The following is a 19266-nucleotide window of genomic DNA, read 5'->3' on the forward strand; positions in this document are numbered from 1 at the left end:
TTCTGAGACCCAATTTTATGTTGTAATTGATGCTGTACACTTTGCTGAGCCACTTTGCAGACACGGTTTGAAGTAAGAAGAGTCTTTAAAGGGAATATAGCCAGTTTTCTTTTTATTAAAGTAGAAAAATGTTTCACACGCTCTTTATTTTTAGCTATGTTCAAAGAATTTGTCTAGAAAGTTGGCAGTTTTTAATTGCCCTGGATGGAGAAGGATAGTAGACTACCTGTGAGGCCCTTTCATACCATTTTGTTTACTTACTTTAGAACCAATTAACTTTTAACTCTAATTTGACTTTTCTCCTTTTTCAGTCATTATTGCCTTTTGATCCTAGCAGATTGTTTGGCTGGCAATCTGCCAACACACTGGCTATAGGAGGTGAGTCATCGTGGATTCTCCTTGCTTTAGAAGCACCTCAGCATTGTTGACAGTAGGAGTTTATATAAAGCCAACCTAGTTTTCCCACTGATTTCTGTTTTAAAAATAAAGACACATTCCACTGGAAAACATTTTCAAGGAGGCTGAATTGAGAACATACTGTGAGGTAAAAGTCATTGTATTAGGTCACTAGTGATGTACTTGCTGGGAAATGTAATGTGGACCTTCTGCTTAAATTTTTTCCTTTCCAAAAATCCTCATTCATTTGCAGCATAGTATTATAAAGGTTAAGAGGATAAGTGTTGGCAATAGACAAATCTTGGCTCTACCATAATAGTCATATGATCTTGGGCAAGTGATTTAACTGTTCTTCAATTTTCTATAAAATAAGGTAAGTACCAGTGTGAACTTCATATATTACATGAGAGTGAAAGGAGAGAAAGCATTTAAAAAGCTCTAGACCATAAAAATTTTTGATTTTTTTGTATCTCTCTTTTTTTTTTTTTTTTTTTGCAAGCAAAGTCTTTATTAAAGGAAAGCAGATAGTTCCCAGGGCTGCTGGGAGGAAGGAGAAGAGCCCTCCCATACATTTCTTAAACTCTTACTTTTTCTGTTTCTTTTTACTTTTTCATTTTGAGTTAGCCTTTAGTTTCATACTATGTGTCGTGCTTCCTGCCTATGTTACTCGAAAGTAGTTTTAAATTAGTACTTTGTACAGAATATATATCCCCCTGACATACATAAAAATGCATTTTTGCATTTTCTAATTGTCGGTTTTATGAGTTCAAATTTCAATATATTGAATTTATGTGATACCTAGTGCCCAGTGCAGTGCCAGGCCTGTAATAGATAGTCAATTGATATTTGTTCAGTACAGAATAAAGTAGTGCCTATTGTATCTCAAGTGAAAATACTAGGGAGTTCCCATTGTGGCTCAGCTGGTTAAGAACCTATCTAGTATCCATGAGGATATGGGTTCGATGCCTGGCCTCGCTCAGTGGGTTGAGGATCCCGCATTGCTGCGAGCAGCAGCATGGGTCTCAGACATGGCTCAGATCCTGTATGGCTGTGGCCGGTAGCTGCAGCTCCAATTTGACTCCTAGCCTGGGAACTTGCATATGCCACAGGTGCAGTCCTGAAAAAACAAACAAACAAAAACCCTCTTTTAATCTCAGTGAAGTTACTGGAAAGTAGACAGAAAGAATCCCACGTCCTGTTCTAATGTGGCTCCAACTCCATTGATTTAGCCAGAGTCCTAGCCCCCTAATGGGACTAACCTCTCCACTGGGCCCACTAGGAAATTAAAGGTAGTTCCCTGCCTGGTTGTTAGCAGTTTAAAACAGACCTGAGGAAATAAAGCACAAATTACATGAAACAGTTACCATGAAGACATAATACAGATTTGTAAAATTGGAGAGTTGTATTTAATTAGAATGTTTACTTCTTTTTCATATTATTTTACTACTGAAAGTAGCCATAAGGCAACTGCATGGTGATTTGGCTTCTGCAGCAGGTCAGAAAAGTTTCCCTTCAGGTAGAATTTTCTCTTAAACAAAATCTCCATACCGGCTCCCAAACCATGAAAAAATCAAGGTCTTATTTGAATAAAAAACTCAAAACTTTTCATTTCATTTTATATGAAATCAGCAAATATTTAATTAATGATTGGATGGTTTTATACATAATTATAAGTTACCAAAGTCATTCTGATCCTACAAAGAATACAGATAAAGCATGTGACAATTCCTTAATCTCAGAAGGTCTATACTTTTAAGTAATAGCTTTGTAAGATGACAGGCACCTCTAAAGTCTTCATCTTTTTTTTTTTTTTTTAATAAGACCCAAGTCATGATATAAAAACTATTTGGAGTTCCATGGCAGGGTACAACTTTATTTCAGAAATAATCTTTGAACTTTGAAAGTAAGAGCAGATGCACTCTTTTCCAGAACCAGTTCCTTAACAATTCAAAATGTTGTTTTATCTCATTTTTTTTAAATAGGTAGTAAGTGGTTAAGAAGCAATTGAAGATTAAGACTTGATTAGAATAGTTATCTCATACCAGCTTTTCACATCCAAATATCTTTTATCTTCATATTTCTCTAAAATGAGAAAAAAAAATTTTCATAATCCAGAGGAACTTTTTTTTTTTTTTTTTTTTTGTCTTTTTGCTATTTCTTGGGTCACTCCCTCAGCATATGGAGGTTCCCAGGCTAGGGGTCCAATCGGAGCTGTAGCCACAGGCCTACGCCAGAGCCACAGCAACGCGGGATCCGAGCCGAGTCTGCAACCTACACCACAGCTCACGGCAAAGCCAGATCGTTAACCCACTGAGCAAGGGCAGGGACCGCACCCGCAACCTCATGGCTCCTAGCGGATTCGTTAACCACTGCGCCACGACGGGAACTCCAAGAGGAACTTTTTTTTAATCATTTTTATTTTGTCCATTATAGTCAGTTTACAATGTTCTGTCAGTTTTCTACTGTACCACAAAGTGACCCAGACACGTATATATACACATTCTTTTTCTCACATAATCCCCCATCATGCTTCATCTCAAGTGATTAGATATAGTTCCCAGTGCTGTACACCAGGATCTCACTGTTTATCCATTACAAATTCAATAGTTTGCATCTGTTAACCCCAGATTTCCAGTCCACCCAACTCCCTCTCCCTCGCTCTTGGCAACAAGTCTGTTTTCCAAGTCCATGAATTTCTTCTCTGTGGAAAGGCTCATTTATGCCATATATTAGATTACAGATATAAGTGATCTCATATGGTATTTGTCTTTCCCTGACTTAATTCATTTAGTATGAGTCTCTAGTTCCATCCATGTCACTGCATATGGCATTATTTTGTTCTTTTTTATGTCTGAGTAGTGTTCCATTGTGTATATGTACCACATCTTAATCCATTCATCTCTCAGTGGACATTTACATTGTTTCCATGTCCTGGCTATTGTGAATAGTGCTGCAATGAACATAGGGGTGCATGTGCCTTTTTCAAGGAAATTTTGTCTGGATATATGCCCAAGAGTGGAATCGCTGGGTCATATGGTAGTTCTATATTTAGTTTTCTGAGGTACCTCCATACTGTTTTCCAATAGCAGTTGCACCAATTTACATTCCCATCAACAGTGTAATAGGGTTCCCTTTTCTCCACACCCTCTCCAGCGTTTGTTATTTGTGGCAGAGGAACTTTATTTTTTTTATTTATTTTCTTTTTTTCGTCTTTCTCTCTTTTTAGGGCCATACCTGCGGCATATGGAGGTTCCTAGGCTAGGGGTTCAGTCAGAGCTGTAGTTACCAGCCTACACCAGGGCCACAGCAACACAGGATCCGAGCCGCATCTGCGACCTACACCACAGCTCACACCACCGGATCCTTAACCCACTTAGCGAGGCCAGGGATCAAACCAGCATCCTCATGGATGCAAGTCAGGTTTGTTAACTGCCGAGCCACGATGGGAACTTCCTTTTTTTAATTTATTTATTTTCTTTTTTTGTGGCAGAGGAACTTTAAAATGAACTTGACTCGGGGTCACTTCTGTGGCTCAGGTTTGATTCTTGGCCTGGGAACTTCCACATGCCATAGGCACAGCAAAAAAAAAAATAAAAAAAAAAAATAAATAAATAAATAAAGTACTGATAGTGATAACAAAAGAAGATTATAGGAGGGTATTAACATGGAGAAAGGAATGTTCTTAAGGTGTTGGAGAAAGGTACAGTGAGTTGGCTTTGGTGAGTAGAGGATTCATATAAATACGATACAGAGGCATTTTGTTGTGTAATGAACTGCGTGAATGAATAAAAAGGCCCATTTGCACATCATTAGCAGAGATTTTGTAATTAAAGGGTTATTTGCATTCTGGACATAAAGGATCATCAAATGCAGAATTAAAGCATCTAAAATAACAAGTCAATGGGGTAAAGCATAATTTACAAGATTTTACATGGCTTTTTAGGTGCACATTTTTGTATAAAATGAGGGCTACTTCTACACATTAAAATAAAATTATTACATTTTGGTGGTTCAAAGTGATAGGGGTATAAAATAATTATAGCAACAAGTTTTCATTGCAGAGTTAAGTTTTCTACATGCAGATCTGAAATTAATCATGGTGAGGTGCAGAGGATTAATATTGCTTCACTTTCCCCTCAGATGCAGTGAGTCAGCTTCCACATTTCTCTAGCCCTGACCTGGTTAATAAATACGCTATAGTAGAACGTCTAAATTTTGCTTATTATTTACATCACGGACGACCATCATTTGCATTTGGTACTTTTCTGGTTCAAGAATTAACCAAGAGCAAGACTCCCAAGCAGCTGTGAGTATTTAAGACATAATCTGTACTCTTATTTTTACACACCCACTTATAAAAATCTACTAGAACACAGTAATTATATCTGGCTGGGAAATTATATATATTTTTCATTTGTGATTTTCTGTGTACTCCACGTTTTTAGACTTTAGCTTTTCTTTTGTAAATAGGATAAACTATAAAAATATGATTTTAAAAGATTTAAAATCATATTTTTTAAAAAATGATTCAGGAGCTTGCCAAATGTTAGCAGTTATAAAGAGGGAATTCTATAATGAGATGTGAGTTCTGTATTTAAGATTTTGGTCTTTTATAATACATTTTTATAAAGCACAGAATTGGGAGAAGTATTTGATATAATCACATTTTTATAAAGCACAGAATTGGGAGAAGTATTTAATATAACCAGCAGCTAAATACAGATTTATTTATTGGTTTATTTTATAGTTAACAAAGTAATGCAGCTTTATGGTAAAATATTGAAGTAGTTCAGAAGGGTGAAAAAAATGAAAGAAAAAAGTCTTTTAGCCTCTCATCTTCATTCTACATAATAAATAAACATAGTTAATTTCTTGTGTATTTTTCCTCAAATTTTTTTTTCTTTTTCTTTTTCTTTTTTTTTTTTTTTTAGTCTTTTTGTCTTTTCTAGGGCCGCTTCCCATGGCATATGGAGGTTCCCAGGCTAGGGGTCTAACTGGAGCTGTAGACGCCGGCCTGTGCCAGGGCCACAGCAATGTGGGCTCAGAGCTGCGTCTTTGACCTACACCACCACTCACAGCAACGCCGAATCCTTAACCCACTGAGCAAGGCCAGGGATCAAACCTTCAGCCTCATGGTTCCTAGTTGGATCCATTAACCACTGTGCCTCAATGGGATCTCCAAATTTTTTCTATTCATATAAAGTACATATATGAGGAATTCTCTTGTGGCTCAGCAGGTTAAGGATCCATTGTTGTCACTGCTGTGGCTCTGGTTACAACTGTGGTGTGGGTTCAGTCCCTGGCTTAGGAACTTCCACATGCTATAGGTGTGGCCAAATATATATATAAGTCCTTTAAAATGTATATGCTTTGGGTATTCCCATTATGGCGCAGCGGAAAACAAGTCAACTAGTAACCATGAGGATGCGAGTTTGATCCCTGGCCTTGCTCACTGGGTTAAGGATCCTGCATTGCTATGGATTGTGGTATAGGTCGCAGACAAGGCTTAGATCCCACATTGCTATGGCTGTGGTGTAGGCTGGCAGCTGCAGCTCCAATTTAATCCCTAGCTTGGGAACTTCCATATGCCCGCAGGTGTGACCCTAAAAATAAATAAATAAAATATATGTGCCTTATGAGGTTCAACTTTAGGTGGCATTAATTTCCTTGATAATTTTGTACATACTCATAGTTAATAAGATCACAAACTTTTGTAAGTTCTACACCATGTTCCCTGGATGAAGTTGGAAGCAAAAATTATTTGGACTACCAGTAGGTGTTTTAGAAGAAGTTAAAATATAAGGAAATGGGGGGGGGGGACGGCTATAGAGCCAGAAGACAACTTAAAGCTACCACCAACCTAAGTGGATGTGTACAAGGGGTGAAAAAAAGGAAGGGGAAGGAAGTAAAAAATCACGTGTGTCTGACACTCCATGTATCACTAATGTAATTCCATCTGTTTTTTTCTGGTGAGAAAAAATGTTCTTGTGCTGGTGTGATTTTGATTCCTTTGTTTTTCAGGATCCAGCAAGTAGGCAATGAAGCCTATGTTTTAGGGCTCTCCTCCTTCCACATACCTTCAATAGGAGCTTCCTGTGTTTGTTTCTTAGAATTGCTTGGCCTCGACAGCCTCAAGCTCAGAGTTGATATGAAAGTGGCCAATATAATTTTGAGCTACAAGTGCAGAAATGAAGATGCTCAGTACAACTTTATCAGAGAGTCTCTCGGTACAGTACATTTACCTTATGGCATTTGTTTCATTTAGAGGACAAGGGATGAGATCTAAGGCATTGGATTGTGAATGGCTGGGGAGGAAACAGTTACCTTCCTGTTTCAGCCTTTTCCTGCAGAATGTTTGTACTTGATCTTACTTTATTGGGCCCTTTAATGGGTTTCTGAATTGTCTTTGGGCCACACTCTTCAAACAGAAATGCCCAGTTTTTTTTATCTTTTCTTTATATTCTTTATATTTTTTTTATAGCTGAAAAACTATCTAAACTGGCTGTGGGTGAAAAGGCAACCACAGAAGAATTGCTTATTCTCTTAGAAGAAGCTATATGGAACAACATTCAGCAGCAGGAAGTAAAGAGGTTTGTGAGTTGCAATCCCAACCTCTTTTCCAGCAAGCTCTATTTTTCAGTCTTTGTCTGCCTGGTGATGTTTTCACCAATCCCCCTAGACCTTAACTTCTTACTCACCCCCATATAGCAGAAACTCAGTAAATGGATAATGGGTTTTAATTGCATCTTACCATCAGTGGAAGACGGATTATCTCTTTAGAGACAGGGTTTCCAAGAGATGGAGAAGAGCTTCGTCTCCTCCACTACCCTCCTGCCCAGAGAAGTCTCTTAATTGTTAAATGTTGACATCATTTCAGAAGGTGCAAGGTGGATCTCACAAAATTTGACTACAAGTGATGTCCTTAATTTTTTCTTGCTAATAGATGTCAGTTGATAATAGAAGGTGAGGTGATCATCTGTCCACAAAAGCCCCACCTCTTACATATTCCTGTCATCTTTCCTCTGTGGTATCCACTGGTGCTGACCCAGCCACCCCCACCCCTGGGAATGCACCATTCTCCTATATCTCCTGTCATTGACTTTGTTCTCAACAGTTTCCTTCCCATCAGGTACCCTGCCCTTAGTGAGGAAGCCCAGACACCTGTCAGGGCTCTGATACCTAAAGTGAATCATGCAAGAGAATTAAACACTCAATTTCTTGAATGACTGTTTTCTCAATTCTCCTAAAGATGATGCATAGCTAGTTTGATAGATACTTGGTTAAAACAATGAATTTGCCGGTATGCTAGGAAAGTTGTTGTGCATTATGGGTGAGTCTTTTATTTTTCAAAGCAGTCTAATAAACATTTGGTATTTATTGAAAGGCTTTTTTAGAGGATATATTGTAGTTGAATTTGTTTTTTTTTTGTTTTTTTTTTTTTTTACTAATTTTCCAGTTTAAAGCTATATTTCAAGAAGTCTTTTTCCTCTGCCACCCCCCACTTTCAATTACAGGTTATCCAGTGAATCCAGCAGCCAGTGGGCATTAGTGGTACAGTTCTGCAGGCTCCACGACATGAAACTGAGCACATCCTACCTTAGAGAATGTGCAAAAGCAAATGATTGGTTACAGTTTATTGTTCACAGCCAACTCCATAATTACCATCCAGAGGAGGTAAGCCACCAGTTGTTGCCAGTTATTCAAGAAGAGGAAATTGGAACACTACTCAGAAGACAATATTCTTTCTGTTGTGTATACATAGGCTTTTATTTGATATGATACTATTATTTTTTACTGAGATTTCAGTGGGTTGACGTCAAAGGACTAGTCATTACTACTAAAAGCTGATGGAAGAGTTTCTGTGACTCTAGATTGAATATGGGAAATTCACTCAAAAGCAACAAAAAACTTTATAAAATTATATGGTCACCTCTGACATGGTTCAGTCTGAGAAAGAACAATTTTGCCTGTGCTTTTCTCCAATATATTCAGCTCCAGCTGAAATTGGAAGTTGGTTGTCTTTTTTGATCATTAATCATCTAATGTTTTCTAGGTGAAATCTCTTCTCCAGTATTTCAGCCCTGTTCTTCAAGACCACTTAAGACTAGCTTTTGAGAACTTGCCCTCAGTCTCCAACTCCAGAATGGACAGTGACCAAGTCTGCAACAAGTTCCCACAGGAACTCCAGAGAAAGAAAGAAAAGACTGATTTCTTTGAAATTCTGCTCCAGTGCTCAGAGGTGCCAAACTCCTGGTGCTGGCTCCTAGCAGAAGCAGTGGAACAACAGGCTCCAATCCTTAGTGTCCTGGCCTCATGTCTCCAGGTAAGAATCATGAGAAGCCTGAATTAAGGACTCAGAGGGCAATTGGAAAAGTGGGAATGGCAGAGAAGGCTGATAATCAGGGAGGAAGTGGGGTGATGACAGGCTTTGCATATGTTTCCAAGGTCACTGCTACTTTCTGTGCTTTTCCAGCTTACGTTCCAGACCGTTTAGTGCACTTTCTTGTGTCTTGATGCTGAGTGACCTAAGTGGTCAGAGCCTTGGTTCCTGGTTGGCAGTCATAGTAAAGGATCCTTTGGTGGACACCACCTCTGCCTTTTGAGCAGGGAAAAGGATGCTTAGGACAATCCCTTGATCAGCAGTCTGTGGGGACGGTCTTGTTTTCTTATACTTAGTACATCCCTCCCTTCCACACACATCCCCTCAGTTTCTTGGCATTTTGACCTAGCACGCAGGATGGTTGTTCATTAGAGTTTGTTTCATGTTTGAAGGCTTTTCAAGTCATTTTAACCAATTAGTGAGGTACCTGTTCTAAACAGGAAATATCCATCTGTAGTTGTAACATTGCTGGAAACTTCCTCTGTCAGGTAATCCAGGCTCAGTCATTATCTTATTTTGAAAAATTCTTACCCAATGGCAGGATGCCAGTGCTATTCCTTGTCTCTGCGTTTGGATCATCACTTCTGTGGAGCACAGTGTTGCAGTTGAAGCAATGGGACACATTCAGGGCACAATAGAAGACCACACCTGGGACCTTGAGGACCTCTCAGTCATCTGGAGAACATTATTAACAAGGCAGAAGAGCAAAACTCTCATCAGAGGTTTCCAACTTTTCTTTAAGGTAGTGTTCATATCTTTCCTCAGTTTAAAAGGGTTACTTCACAATATCTGAGACTGGATTTTTTAATTATTCCTATTCCTGGATTTTTTTTTAAGCCAACAACAGATAATGATAGTAGAACTGCCATTTATGTAGCAAAGTGCTTTATATACATTGTTTTAGTCAATTCTCATAATAATCCGATATAGGAGTTCCTCTTGTAGCTCAGTGGAAACAAATCTGACTAGCATCCACAAGGACGCAGGTTTGATCCCTGGCCTCGTTCAGTGGGTGGAGAATCCAGTGTTGTGAGCTGTGGTGTAGGTTGCAGATGCAGCTCAAATCTGGCATTGTTGTGGCTATGGTGTAGGCTGGCAGCTACAGCTCCAATTGGACCCCTAGCTGGGAACCTCCATGTGCCACTGGTGAGGCCCTAAAAAGCAAAAAAACAAAACAATAATCCTATACAAAGTAATATTGACAATAATCCTATACAATATCGACAATAATCCTATGCAAAGTAATATTGTATAAGGATGTAATGAAGTGATAGTATCCTCATTTTACAGAGTGATACACCAAGGCTCACAGAACTTAAGTAACATGCTCATCAAAGTACTTTAGTAAGTTGTTTATTTATAGTTCAGATCCGAATTTTCTAATTCCAACACTTCTATCTTCTGATCAAAAAGTTCCACGGAAATGATGGAAATGTACAGACTGATGCCACAGACAAGCAGTAGGTTAACAGGTCGGTGGACATAGGCATTCCAGGGCTGCACCTAGAGGTGTCTAAGCACCATCTCCTGCTCACATGTAGTAGACCAAATATAGAATAGATAGAAAAGGGGGTGCAGCGGAAGTGAATCTGACTAGTATCCATGAGGATGCTGGTTTGATCCCTGGCCTTGCTCAGTGGGTTGAGGATCCGGCGTTGTTGTGAGCTGTGGTGTAGGTCACAGACGCGGCTCACATCCTTTGTTGCTGTGGCTGCGGTGTAAGCCAGCAGCTGTGTGCAGCCCTAAAAAGCAAAAAAAAAAAAAAAAAAAAAGGAATAGATAGAAAATGAACTGTTGAATAGTTGGACCTGACCTGAATATCTTTTTTAAAAAAGGAAATATAAATGTAACTTCCTTTCTTTTTAACATATATGATTTAATTCTACTACAAAGCTGATATTAATAGTATATTTTTTTACTTTAATCGCTCTTATATTGGCATTTTTCATTGAGAAAATAGTATTGAATAGGTTTCAGGTTTTCATAACTTCCAACTCTTCTCAAAGGATTCCCCATTACTATTGATGATGGAGATGTATGAACTTTGTATGTTCTTCAAGAATTATAAGGAAGCTGAAGCTAAACTTCTGGAATTCCAGAAAAGCCTTGAAACTGTAAGTTGGAATTAAAGTGCTCTTTCTTGCTGATTTGAAATTGGTTAAAAAAGTGGCCCGTTTTCAGCTCATAGTCAGAATATGGCAGCAGTTGAATAGTTGTTATGTGGTGTAATTGAAACTAAATCATTTGTACTGTTCCAGAGATGGAGAGGCAGGGCAGGGGTTGCAGTGACCTTGTTTACAGCGTATCAGTTGCCAGGGATGACAGAGAGGTTTCATCCAATGTGCTTATGAACTCTGATTAGTATCCTGGTGCTGCAGTCAGGCTCAGTGGGTAAAGGATAAATAGTATCTGCTATGGATGCTGCAGTGGAGTGTGGTGGTACATGGGCCATGTATTGAGAATTCAAAATAACTCCAACAGAATTGAGTATGAAGGGTGTTTAATATTGCTTTATTCATTGTGACAGAAAATAATGGCTTTTTCTCTCAATATTCTTCATGGTCTCTGTCCAGATGTTGCTGAGGCTTTACCTATTCAGATGCTTATTTCAAGGCCCGGTTAGCATTTGGAGCTAATTAACCCTATGGAAAAAAGAGGAAGTTATAAAAAAGGAAAAGGAGTATACCTTAGTCCTGCTTGGGGTTTCAACACTTGTCCCTTCTAACCCCAAAGTGCTTTATGATGAGACAAAACTATATACTGATTTTACTTAACAAATACATCACAGTGGAACCTCAGTATAGGCTTTTCCTCTCAATCACATTTCTCCTACCTGTAATGAAAATGTAAGAGTTACATTAGTTGAAAATTTTGAGTCAGTTATTCAAATATGCCTCAGGTTCCTAAATCACAGAAAATAGGGGCATTCATTTCCTTAACCTGTCACTCTCCATGATTGGGACCACACCAGGTATCTTCTTTTTTAGAAAAAAGATTTTTTTTAAATTGTGATAAATACACTTAACGTTTACTGTGTTAACCATTTTTAAATGTATAGTTTAATGGCATTAAATATATTCATGTTGTTGTGCTACCATCACCACTCTCTAACCCCATAGCTCTTTTCATATTATAAAACTGAAATTCTAGACCTATTAAACAATAATTCCGCATTCTCCAAAATCCCCTAGCTCCTAGCCCCTGTCAGTCACCACTTTCTTTCTGATTTTGAGTCCTCTAAGTACCTCAGAGAAGTGGAATTGTACACTATTTTCTTTTTGTGACTGGCTTATTTCACTTAACATAGTGTCCTTATGATTCATCCCATGTTGTAGCATGTGTCAGAATTTCCTTCCTTTTTAGTGCTAAATAATATCCTGTTATATTTGTACATCACATTTTGCTCATCCATTTATCTGTCGTGAATATTTGGGTTGCTTCTGTATTTAGCTTTTGTGAATTATACTGCTATGAATGTAGGATACCAATATCTAGAGACCCTACTCTCAGTTTGTTTGAACGTCTACTTAGAAATGGAATTGATGGATGATATGATGATTCTACTTTTGATATTTTGGGAAACTGCTGTACTATTTTCCACAGTAACTATGTAATTCCCACCAACAGTGTTGATGAGGAATTTTCCACATCCTCATCAACACTGTTGATTTTTGTTTTGTGGGCGTTTTGTGGGGTGGTTTTTTTGGGGTTGGTTTGTTTGTTTGTATTTTTAGGGCCATACCCACCGCATATGGAGGTTCTCAGGCTAGAGGTCAAATCAGAGCTGTAGTTGCTGGCCTACACCACATCGGAGCTGCATCTGTGACCTACACCACAGCTCCCGGCAACACTGGATCCTTAACCCACTGAGCAAGGCCAGGGATTGAACCTGCATCCTAATGGATGCTAGTCAAATTCGTTTCCCCTGAGCTACGACAGGAACCCCTTTTTTGGGTTTTTTGATAGTCATCCTGATGGTTGTGAGACAGTATCTCATTGTAGTTTTTTGTTTTTGTTTTTAAGGCCCATGCTCATGTTTATTTACTCATATTGCTTTCATTTTTTTTTTTTTTTTGTCTTTTTGTCTTTTGTTGTTGTTGTTGTTGCTATTTCTTGGGCCGCTCCCACGGCATATGGAGGTTCCCAGGCTAGGGCTCCAATCGGAGCTGTAGCCACCGGCCTACGCCAGAGCCACAGCAACGCGGGATCCGAGCCGCGTCTGCAACCTACACCACAGCTCACGGCAACGCCGGATCGTTAACCCACTGAGCAAGGGCAGGGACCGAACCCGCAACCTCATGGTTCCTAGTCGGATTCGTTAACCACTGCGCCACAACGGGAACTCCCATTTTTTTTTTTTTTTAATTCTTTCCTGGTGTCAGTTGTGGGGTTTTTTATTTTATTTTATTATTTTTTTTACAAGTTTAAAGGATTTAATGTAACTTAGTTTTAAAAATATTCTTTGATGTACACATAAGAAAATTTAAAAAGATCCTGAGGGATATATTGATATAGATATAGATAGACGTATATAACACATGCACACATATAGAATGTCACATCTCCCATTCCCTAGGCATCCAGGTCATCTGCCCAGAAACCACAGTTAACAATCTCTCATTTCTCTTTCCACAAAAATATTTGTCCTTTTTGTAAAATACAAATTCATGCTTATATAAGGTCATTAGTGTGTGTCAGTAAAAGAGCTTAGGCCACAGACCAGGAGAAAACACTTGCAAATCACTTATCTGATAAAAGACTTGCGTCTAGAATACACAAAGAACACTTAAAATTCAACAATAAGAAAATGTGCAAAATCTGTGTACCAATTGTAGATTATTGGTTTGCAGTTATTCTGAAGTTTTGATATGAGTCTATATATATATATATATATGTGGGATTGTTTTAAGTTGTTGGTCTCTTAATTGCAAGTGCATCTCCAGTGTCTTGCATTTGTACCCACCTCTTCTCATGATTTATGATTTTGGTGGCATAATTGTGCTTGGATAATTTCGTATCTTTACTGTACATATACCTTTACTGTCATTTGCAGTATTTTTGTTTCCTGTTGCGGCCTTTTCTTTTCCACCTAGAGAAGTTCCTTTAGTATTTGTTGTAAAGCTGGTATAGTGTTGCTGAATTCTCTTAGCTTTTGCTTATCTGTGAAGCTTTTGATTTCTCCTTCAAATCTGAATGAGAGCCTTGCTGGGTAAAGTAATCTTGACTAGAGGTTTTTTCCTTTCATCACGTTAAGTATATCATGCCACTCCCTTCTGGCCTGCAGAGTTTCTGCTGAAAAATCTGTTGATAATCTTATTGGGGGTCCCTTGTATGTTATTTGTTTTTTTCCCTAGCTGCTCTCAAGATTTTCTCTTTGTCTTTAATTTTGGTTAGTTTGATTAATATGTGTCTTGGGGTGTTCCTCCTTGGGTTTATTTTATTTTATTTTATTTATTTTATTTTAATTTAATTTTTTTGTGTTTTGTCTTTTTAGAGCCGCACCCATGGCATATGGAGGTTCCCAGACTAGGGGTCCAATCATAGTTATAGCTGCTGGCCTACACCACAGCCACGGCAATGTGGGATCCGAGCCACATCTTCAACCTATACTACAGCTCACAGCAATGCTGGATCCTTAATCCGCTGCGTGAAGCCAGGGATCAAACCCGAAACCTCGTGGTTACTAGTCAGGTTTGTTAACCACTGAGCCATCACAGGAACTCCTGGGTTTATTTTATATGGTACTTGTTGCACTTCCTGGATTCAAGTGAGTGGTTCCTTTCCCATGTTAGGGAAGTTTTTGGCTATTATCTCTTCGAATATTTTTTCTGAACCCTTCTCTCTCTCTTCTCCTTCTAGCACCCCTATAATACGAATGTTGGTGCTTTTAACGTCGTCCCAGGGTTCTCTGAGACTCTCTTTGTTTGTTTTCAATCTTTTTTCTCTTTGCTGTTCCACATCCATAATTTCCGCTAATCTGTCCTCCACCTTGCTTATTTGTTCTTCTGCCTCCTGTATTCTGCTGTTAGCTGCTTCTAGTGAATTTTTTATTTCAGTTATTGTATTATGCATCTCTTCTTGTTGAAGTTTTATATCTTGTATCTCTTTGGTGAGTGTTTCCTGTAAGTTATCCATCTTTGCCTCCAGTTTATTTCCAATGTCTTGCATCATCTTCATCATCAACAGTCTAAAGTCTTTTTCCTGGAGGCTGAGAATCTCCTGATCACTTAGCTGATTTTCTGGGTGTTTTTCTTTCTCCCTTATCTGAGTTATAGTTCTCTGTCTTTTCATTTTTATAGGTTTTTGGTGTGGTGACTTTTTTACAGATAATAGAGTTGTAGCCTCTCTTACTTCTGGTGTGGCTGAAGTCTGTATGGGGTCTTGCTGTAGGCTTCCTGATGAGAGGGACTGATGCCTGCCCATTGGTAGGTGGAGCTGATTCCTATCCCTCTGGTGGGTGGGGCTTTGTCTCTGGATGAGATTAGAGGCGCTATGTGCCTGGGGGTCTTTAGGCAGTCTGTTTACTGATGAGCGGGTCTGTGATCCCACCTGGATTGCTCTTTGCCATGGAGCTTCTCAGCACTGATGGGTGAGGCCAGATTTTCCCAAAATGACCACCTCCAGAGAAAGGCACACTTCTGAATATTCCCAAGAGCTTTGCTTCCAATGTCCTTTCCCCACAACAAGCCACATTCACCCCTGTTTTCCCAGAAGGTTCTCCAGGAACTGCAGTCAGGTTTGACCCAGATTCCTGTGGAGACTTTGCTTTGACCTGGGACCCAGTGCACGTGAAAATCCTTGTGCACCTTTTAAGAATGGGGTCTCCGTTTCCCCCAGTCCTGTGGCGCTCCTACACACAAGCCCCACTGGCCTTCAATGCCAGATGTTCTGGGGGTTCTTTTTCCCAGTGCCAGATCCCCTCACCTGGGAGTTTGATGTGGGGCTCAGAACTCTCACTCCTGTAGGTGAGTCTCTGTGAACCAGTTAGTTTCCAGTCTGCGGGGCTTTCAACCTGGGAGGTATGGGGTTACTTATATCACATAATCGCCCCTCTTACCTCTTGATGTGGCCTCCTCTTTGTCTTCTGGAGTAGGATACCTTTTTGAAAGTTTCTGGTCCATTTGGTTGAAGATTGCTCTCCCTTTAGTTGTAAATTTTGTTGTTTTTAGGAGAGAAGTTGAACTCCAGTCCTTATATTCTGCCATCTTCCTGGTAGCTCAAAAATGTGCAAAATCTGAACAGATAATTCACCAAAGACAATATACAGATGGCATACATAATAAAGTATATTGGAATAGATACTCAATATCATGTCATTTGGGAAATGCAAATTACAAAAATAGTATGCTGTTACACATCTATTAGAATGGTTAAAATACAAACTGGTACAGCATTTGCAGCGACATGGATGGACCTAGAAATTATCATCATAAGTGAAGTTAGTCAGACAGTGAGTCACCAGCATCATCTGCTATCACTTACATGTGGAATCTTAAAAAAGGACACAATGAATTTCTTTGCATAACAGATACTGACTCACAGACTTTGAAAAACTTACAGTTTCCAAATGAGACAGGTTGGCGGGGGATGGGCTGGGGGTTTGGGATGGAAATGCTATAAAATCAGGTTGTGATGATCAATGTATGACTATAAATATAATAAAATTCATTGAGTAATTTAAAAAATAAATAGGTAATTAAAAATATATAAATAAATGTTAATATATAAATTAACAAACTGGTGGTACCAAGTACTGGTGGGGATGTGGCCTGTTAGGATTTCTGTAACAAAATACAACCACCTGGGTGGTTTATAAACAAGAGAAAGTTTATAGTTCTGGAGGCTGGGCTGTCCATGAAAAAAATTTTTATTATGGTTCATTTACATTGTTCTGTCAGTTATTGTTGTACTTTTGATTTGCATTTCTTTAATGATTAGTGATGTTGTACATCTTTTCATGGGCTTATTAGCTATTAGTATATCTTCCTTGGAGAAATGTCTATTCAAGTCCTTTGTCCATTTTTTTTTTTCCTCTTTTTTTGTCTTTTTAGGGCTGCACCTGCGGCATATGGAGGTTCCCAGGCTAGGGGTCTAATCAGAGCTACAGCTGCTGGCCTACACCAGAGCCACAGCAACACCAGATCCAAACAGCGTCTGCGACCTCTGCCACAGCTCATGGCAACACCGGATCCTTAACCCACTGAGCAAGGCCAGGGATCAAACCCGCAACCTTATGGTTCCTAGTCAGATTCATTTCTGATGCGCTACTATGGGCGCGCTCCTTTGCTCATTTTGAATTGAATTGTTTGGTTTTTTGTCGTTAAGTTTTAGGAATTCTCTATATATTCTGGCTAGTAATCCCATATCATACATATGATTTGCAAGTATTTTCTCTCATTCTGTGTGTTGCCTTTTTACTCTGATGATAGTGATGATAGATGCACAAAATTTTAAAAGTTTTCTTGAAATCCAATTCGTGTATTTTTCCTTTTGCTACTCATGCCTGTGATGTCCTATCCAAGAAATTATTTCCAAATCCAGGGTTGTGAAGTTCTTGTCCTATGTTTTCTTCTAAGAGTTAAATTGTTTTAGGTCTTCTGTTTAGGTCCTTGGTCCATTTTGAGTTAATTTTTGTGTATGTTGTTCAGTAAGGGTCCAACTTCATTTTTTTTTGCATGTGTATATCCAGTTTTCCTAGCACCGTTTGTTGAAAAGACTGTTCTTTCTTCATTGAATGGTCTTGGCACCCTTGCAAGGTTATTTCTAGGCTTTTTATTCTATTCCATTTGTGTACATGTTTCTTTTATGCCAGTATAGTGTTGTCTTGATTACTTTATTGTCTCATGTTGTCTTGATTATGACATTTATAACAATGTAGTGTTGTCTTAATTACTTTGTAGTAAATTTTGAAGTCAGGAAGAGTGAGTCTTCTTTTTTTTCTTTTTTGGCGTTTTTTTTCAAGATTGTTTTGGCTATTCAGGGTCCCTTGAGATTCCATATGATTTTAGAATGGGTTCTTCTATTTCTGTTAAAAATACATCATTGAGATACTGGTAGGGATTGCATCGAATCTGTAGATCTTTGGGATAGTATTGAGATTTTAACTATATTAAGATTTCCATTTCATAAACATAGAATATGTTTCCATTTATTTATATCTTTAATTTCTTGCAAAAATGGTTTTTAGTTTTCACTGACAAGTCTTTTACCTTGTTGGTTAATTCCTAAGAATTTTTTTTTTTTTTTTTTTTATTGCTGCACTGTGGCATGTGGAAGTTCCCAGGTCAGGGATGGAACACACATCACAACAGTGACTGAGGCCACTGCAGTGACAATGCTGGATACTTAACCTGCTGCGCCACAAGGGAACTCCCCTAAGTACTTTATTCTTTTTTGATGCTATTGGAAATAGAAATGTTTTATAATTTCATTTTCAGATTGCTCAACGCAATGGATTTTTGTGTGTTGGCTTTGTATCTTGCTACAATGCTGAATTCATTTATACTAAGTTTTTTGTTTTTGAAATCTTTATATAAGATCATATTTGCTAACAGATAAATTTATTTCTTACTTTTCAACATGGATGCCTTTTATTTCTTTTTCTTGCTTAAACACTCTGGCTAGAATTTTCAGAACAGTGTTGATAGAAGTGGGGAAAGCAGGCATCCTTGCCTTCTTCCTGATCATAGAGGAATGCTCTCAGTCTTTTACCACTGAGTATGATGCTTGTGAGTTTTTCACATATGGCTTATTATGTGATGGTAATTTCCTTATATTCCTAGTTTTTTGTATGTTGAACAATTCTTGAATTCCAAGAATAAATCCCATTTGGTTATGGTGTGTAATCCTTTTAATATGCTACTGAATTCAGTTTGTCAGTCTTTTTTTGAGGATTTTTGCATCAATGTTCATAAGAGATATTGGTGTGTAGTTTTCTTGTAGTGTCTTTATCTGTCTTTGGTATCAAGATTACACTGTTTTCATAGAATAAGTTGAAAAGTGTTACCTCCTCTCCAGTTTTTGGGGAAAGATTAAGAAGGGTTTGTATTAATTCCTTAAAAGTTTGGTAGAATTAACTAGTAAACACATCAAGTGTATGGATTTTCTTTGTTGGGAATTGTTTTGGGTTTGGTCTCATTTTTTAGTTGGGAGGTTTTTGTTTTGTTTTGTTTTTTCGCTTTTTAGGGCCTTACTTGCAGCATATGGAAGTTCCCAGGCTAGGGGTCAAATCAGAGCTATAGCTGCTGGCCTACACCACAGCTTACAGCAACTCCGGATCCTTAATCCCCTGAGTGAGGCCAGGGGTTGAACCCACAACCTCAAGGTTCCTAATAGGATTTCGTTTCTGCTGCGCCACAGCAGGAACTCCTTAGTTGGGAGATATTTTACTACTGATTAAATCTCCTTACTATGTGTCTCTTCATATTATCTATTTCTTTATGATTTAGTCTTGATAGGTTTTGTGTTTCTAGGAGTTTGTCCATTTCATC

The 19266-nt window shown here is 38.5% G+C and overlaps 1 protein-coding gene across 11 annotated transcripts in view; it reads left to right on the forward strand.

Annotated features, from left to right (window-relative positions):
- SPG11 (SPG11, spatacsin vesicle trafficking associated) overlaps window positions 1-19266 on the forward strand; it is a 107551-nt gene that overhangs the window by 53753 nt on the left and 34532 nt on the right. For 10 of the 11 annotated variants that reach the window (XR_002345136.1, XM_021096391.1, XM_021096419.1 and 7 more), the window contains 8 exons: window positions 312-378; window positions 4537-4702; window positions 6418-6623; window positions 6878-6986; window positions 7911-8070; window positions 8450-8719; window positions 9318-9518; window positions 10783-10890. Coding sequence is in view for 9 of the 11 variants with exons in the window: in XM_021096391.1 (XP_020952050.1) it covers window positions 312-378; window positions 4537-4702; window positions 6418-6623; window positions 6878-6986; window positions 7911-8070; window positions 8450-8719; window positions 9318-9518; window positions 10783-10890 (1287 nt within the window). In the remaining 2 variants the exon portion in view is untranslated. The remainder of the gene's footprint in view (window positions 1-311; window positions 379-4536; window positions 4703-6417; window positions 6624-6877; window positions 6987-7910; window positions 8071-8449; window positions 8720-9317; window positions 9519-10782; window positions 10891-19266) is intronic. The other variant, XR_002345138.1, reaches the window with a different exon arrangement.

This window comes from Sus scrofa, chromosome 1 (genome assembly GCF_000003025.6).
Source record: "Sus scrofa isolate TJ Tabasco breed Duroc chromosome 1, Sscrofa11.1, whole genome shotgun sequence".
NCBI lineage: Eukaryota > Metazoa > Chordata > Mammalia > Artiodactyla > Suidae > Sus > Sus scrofa.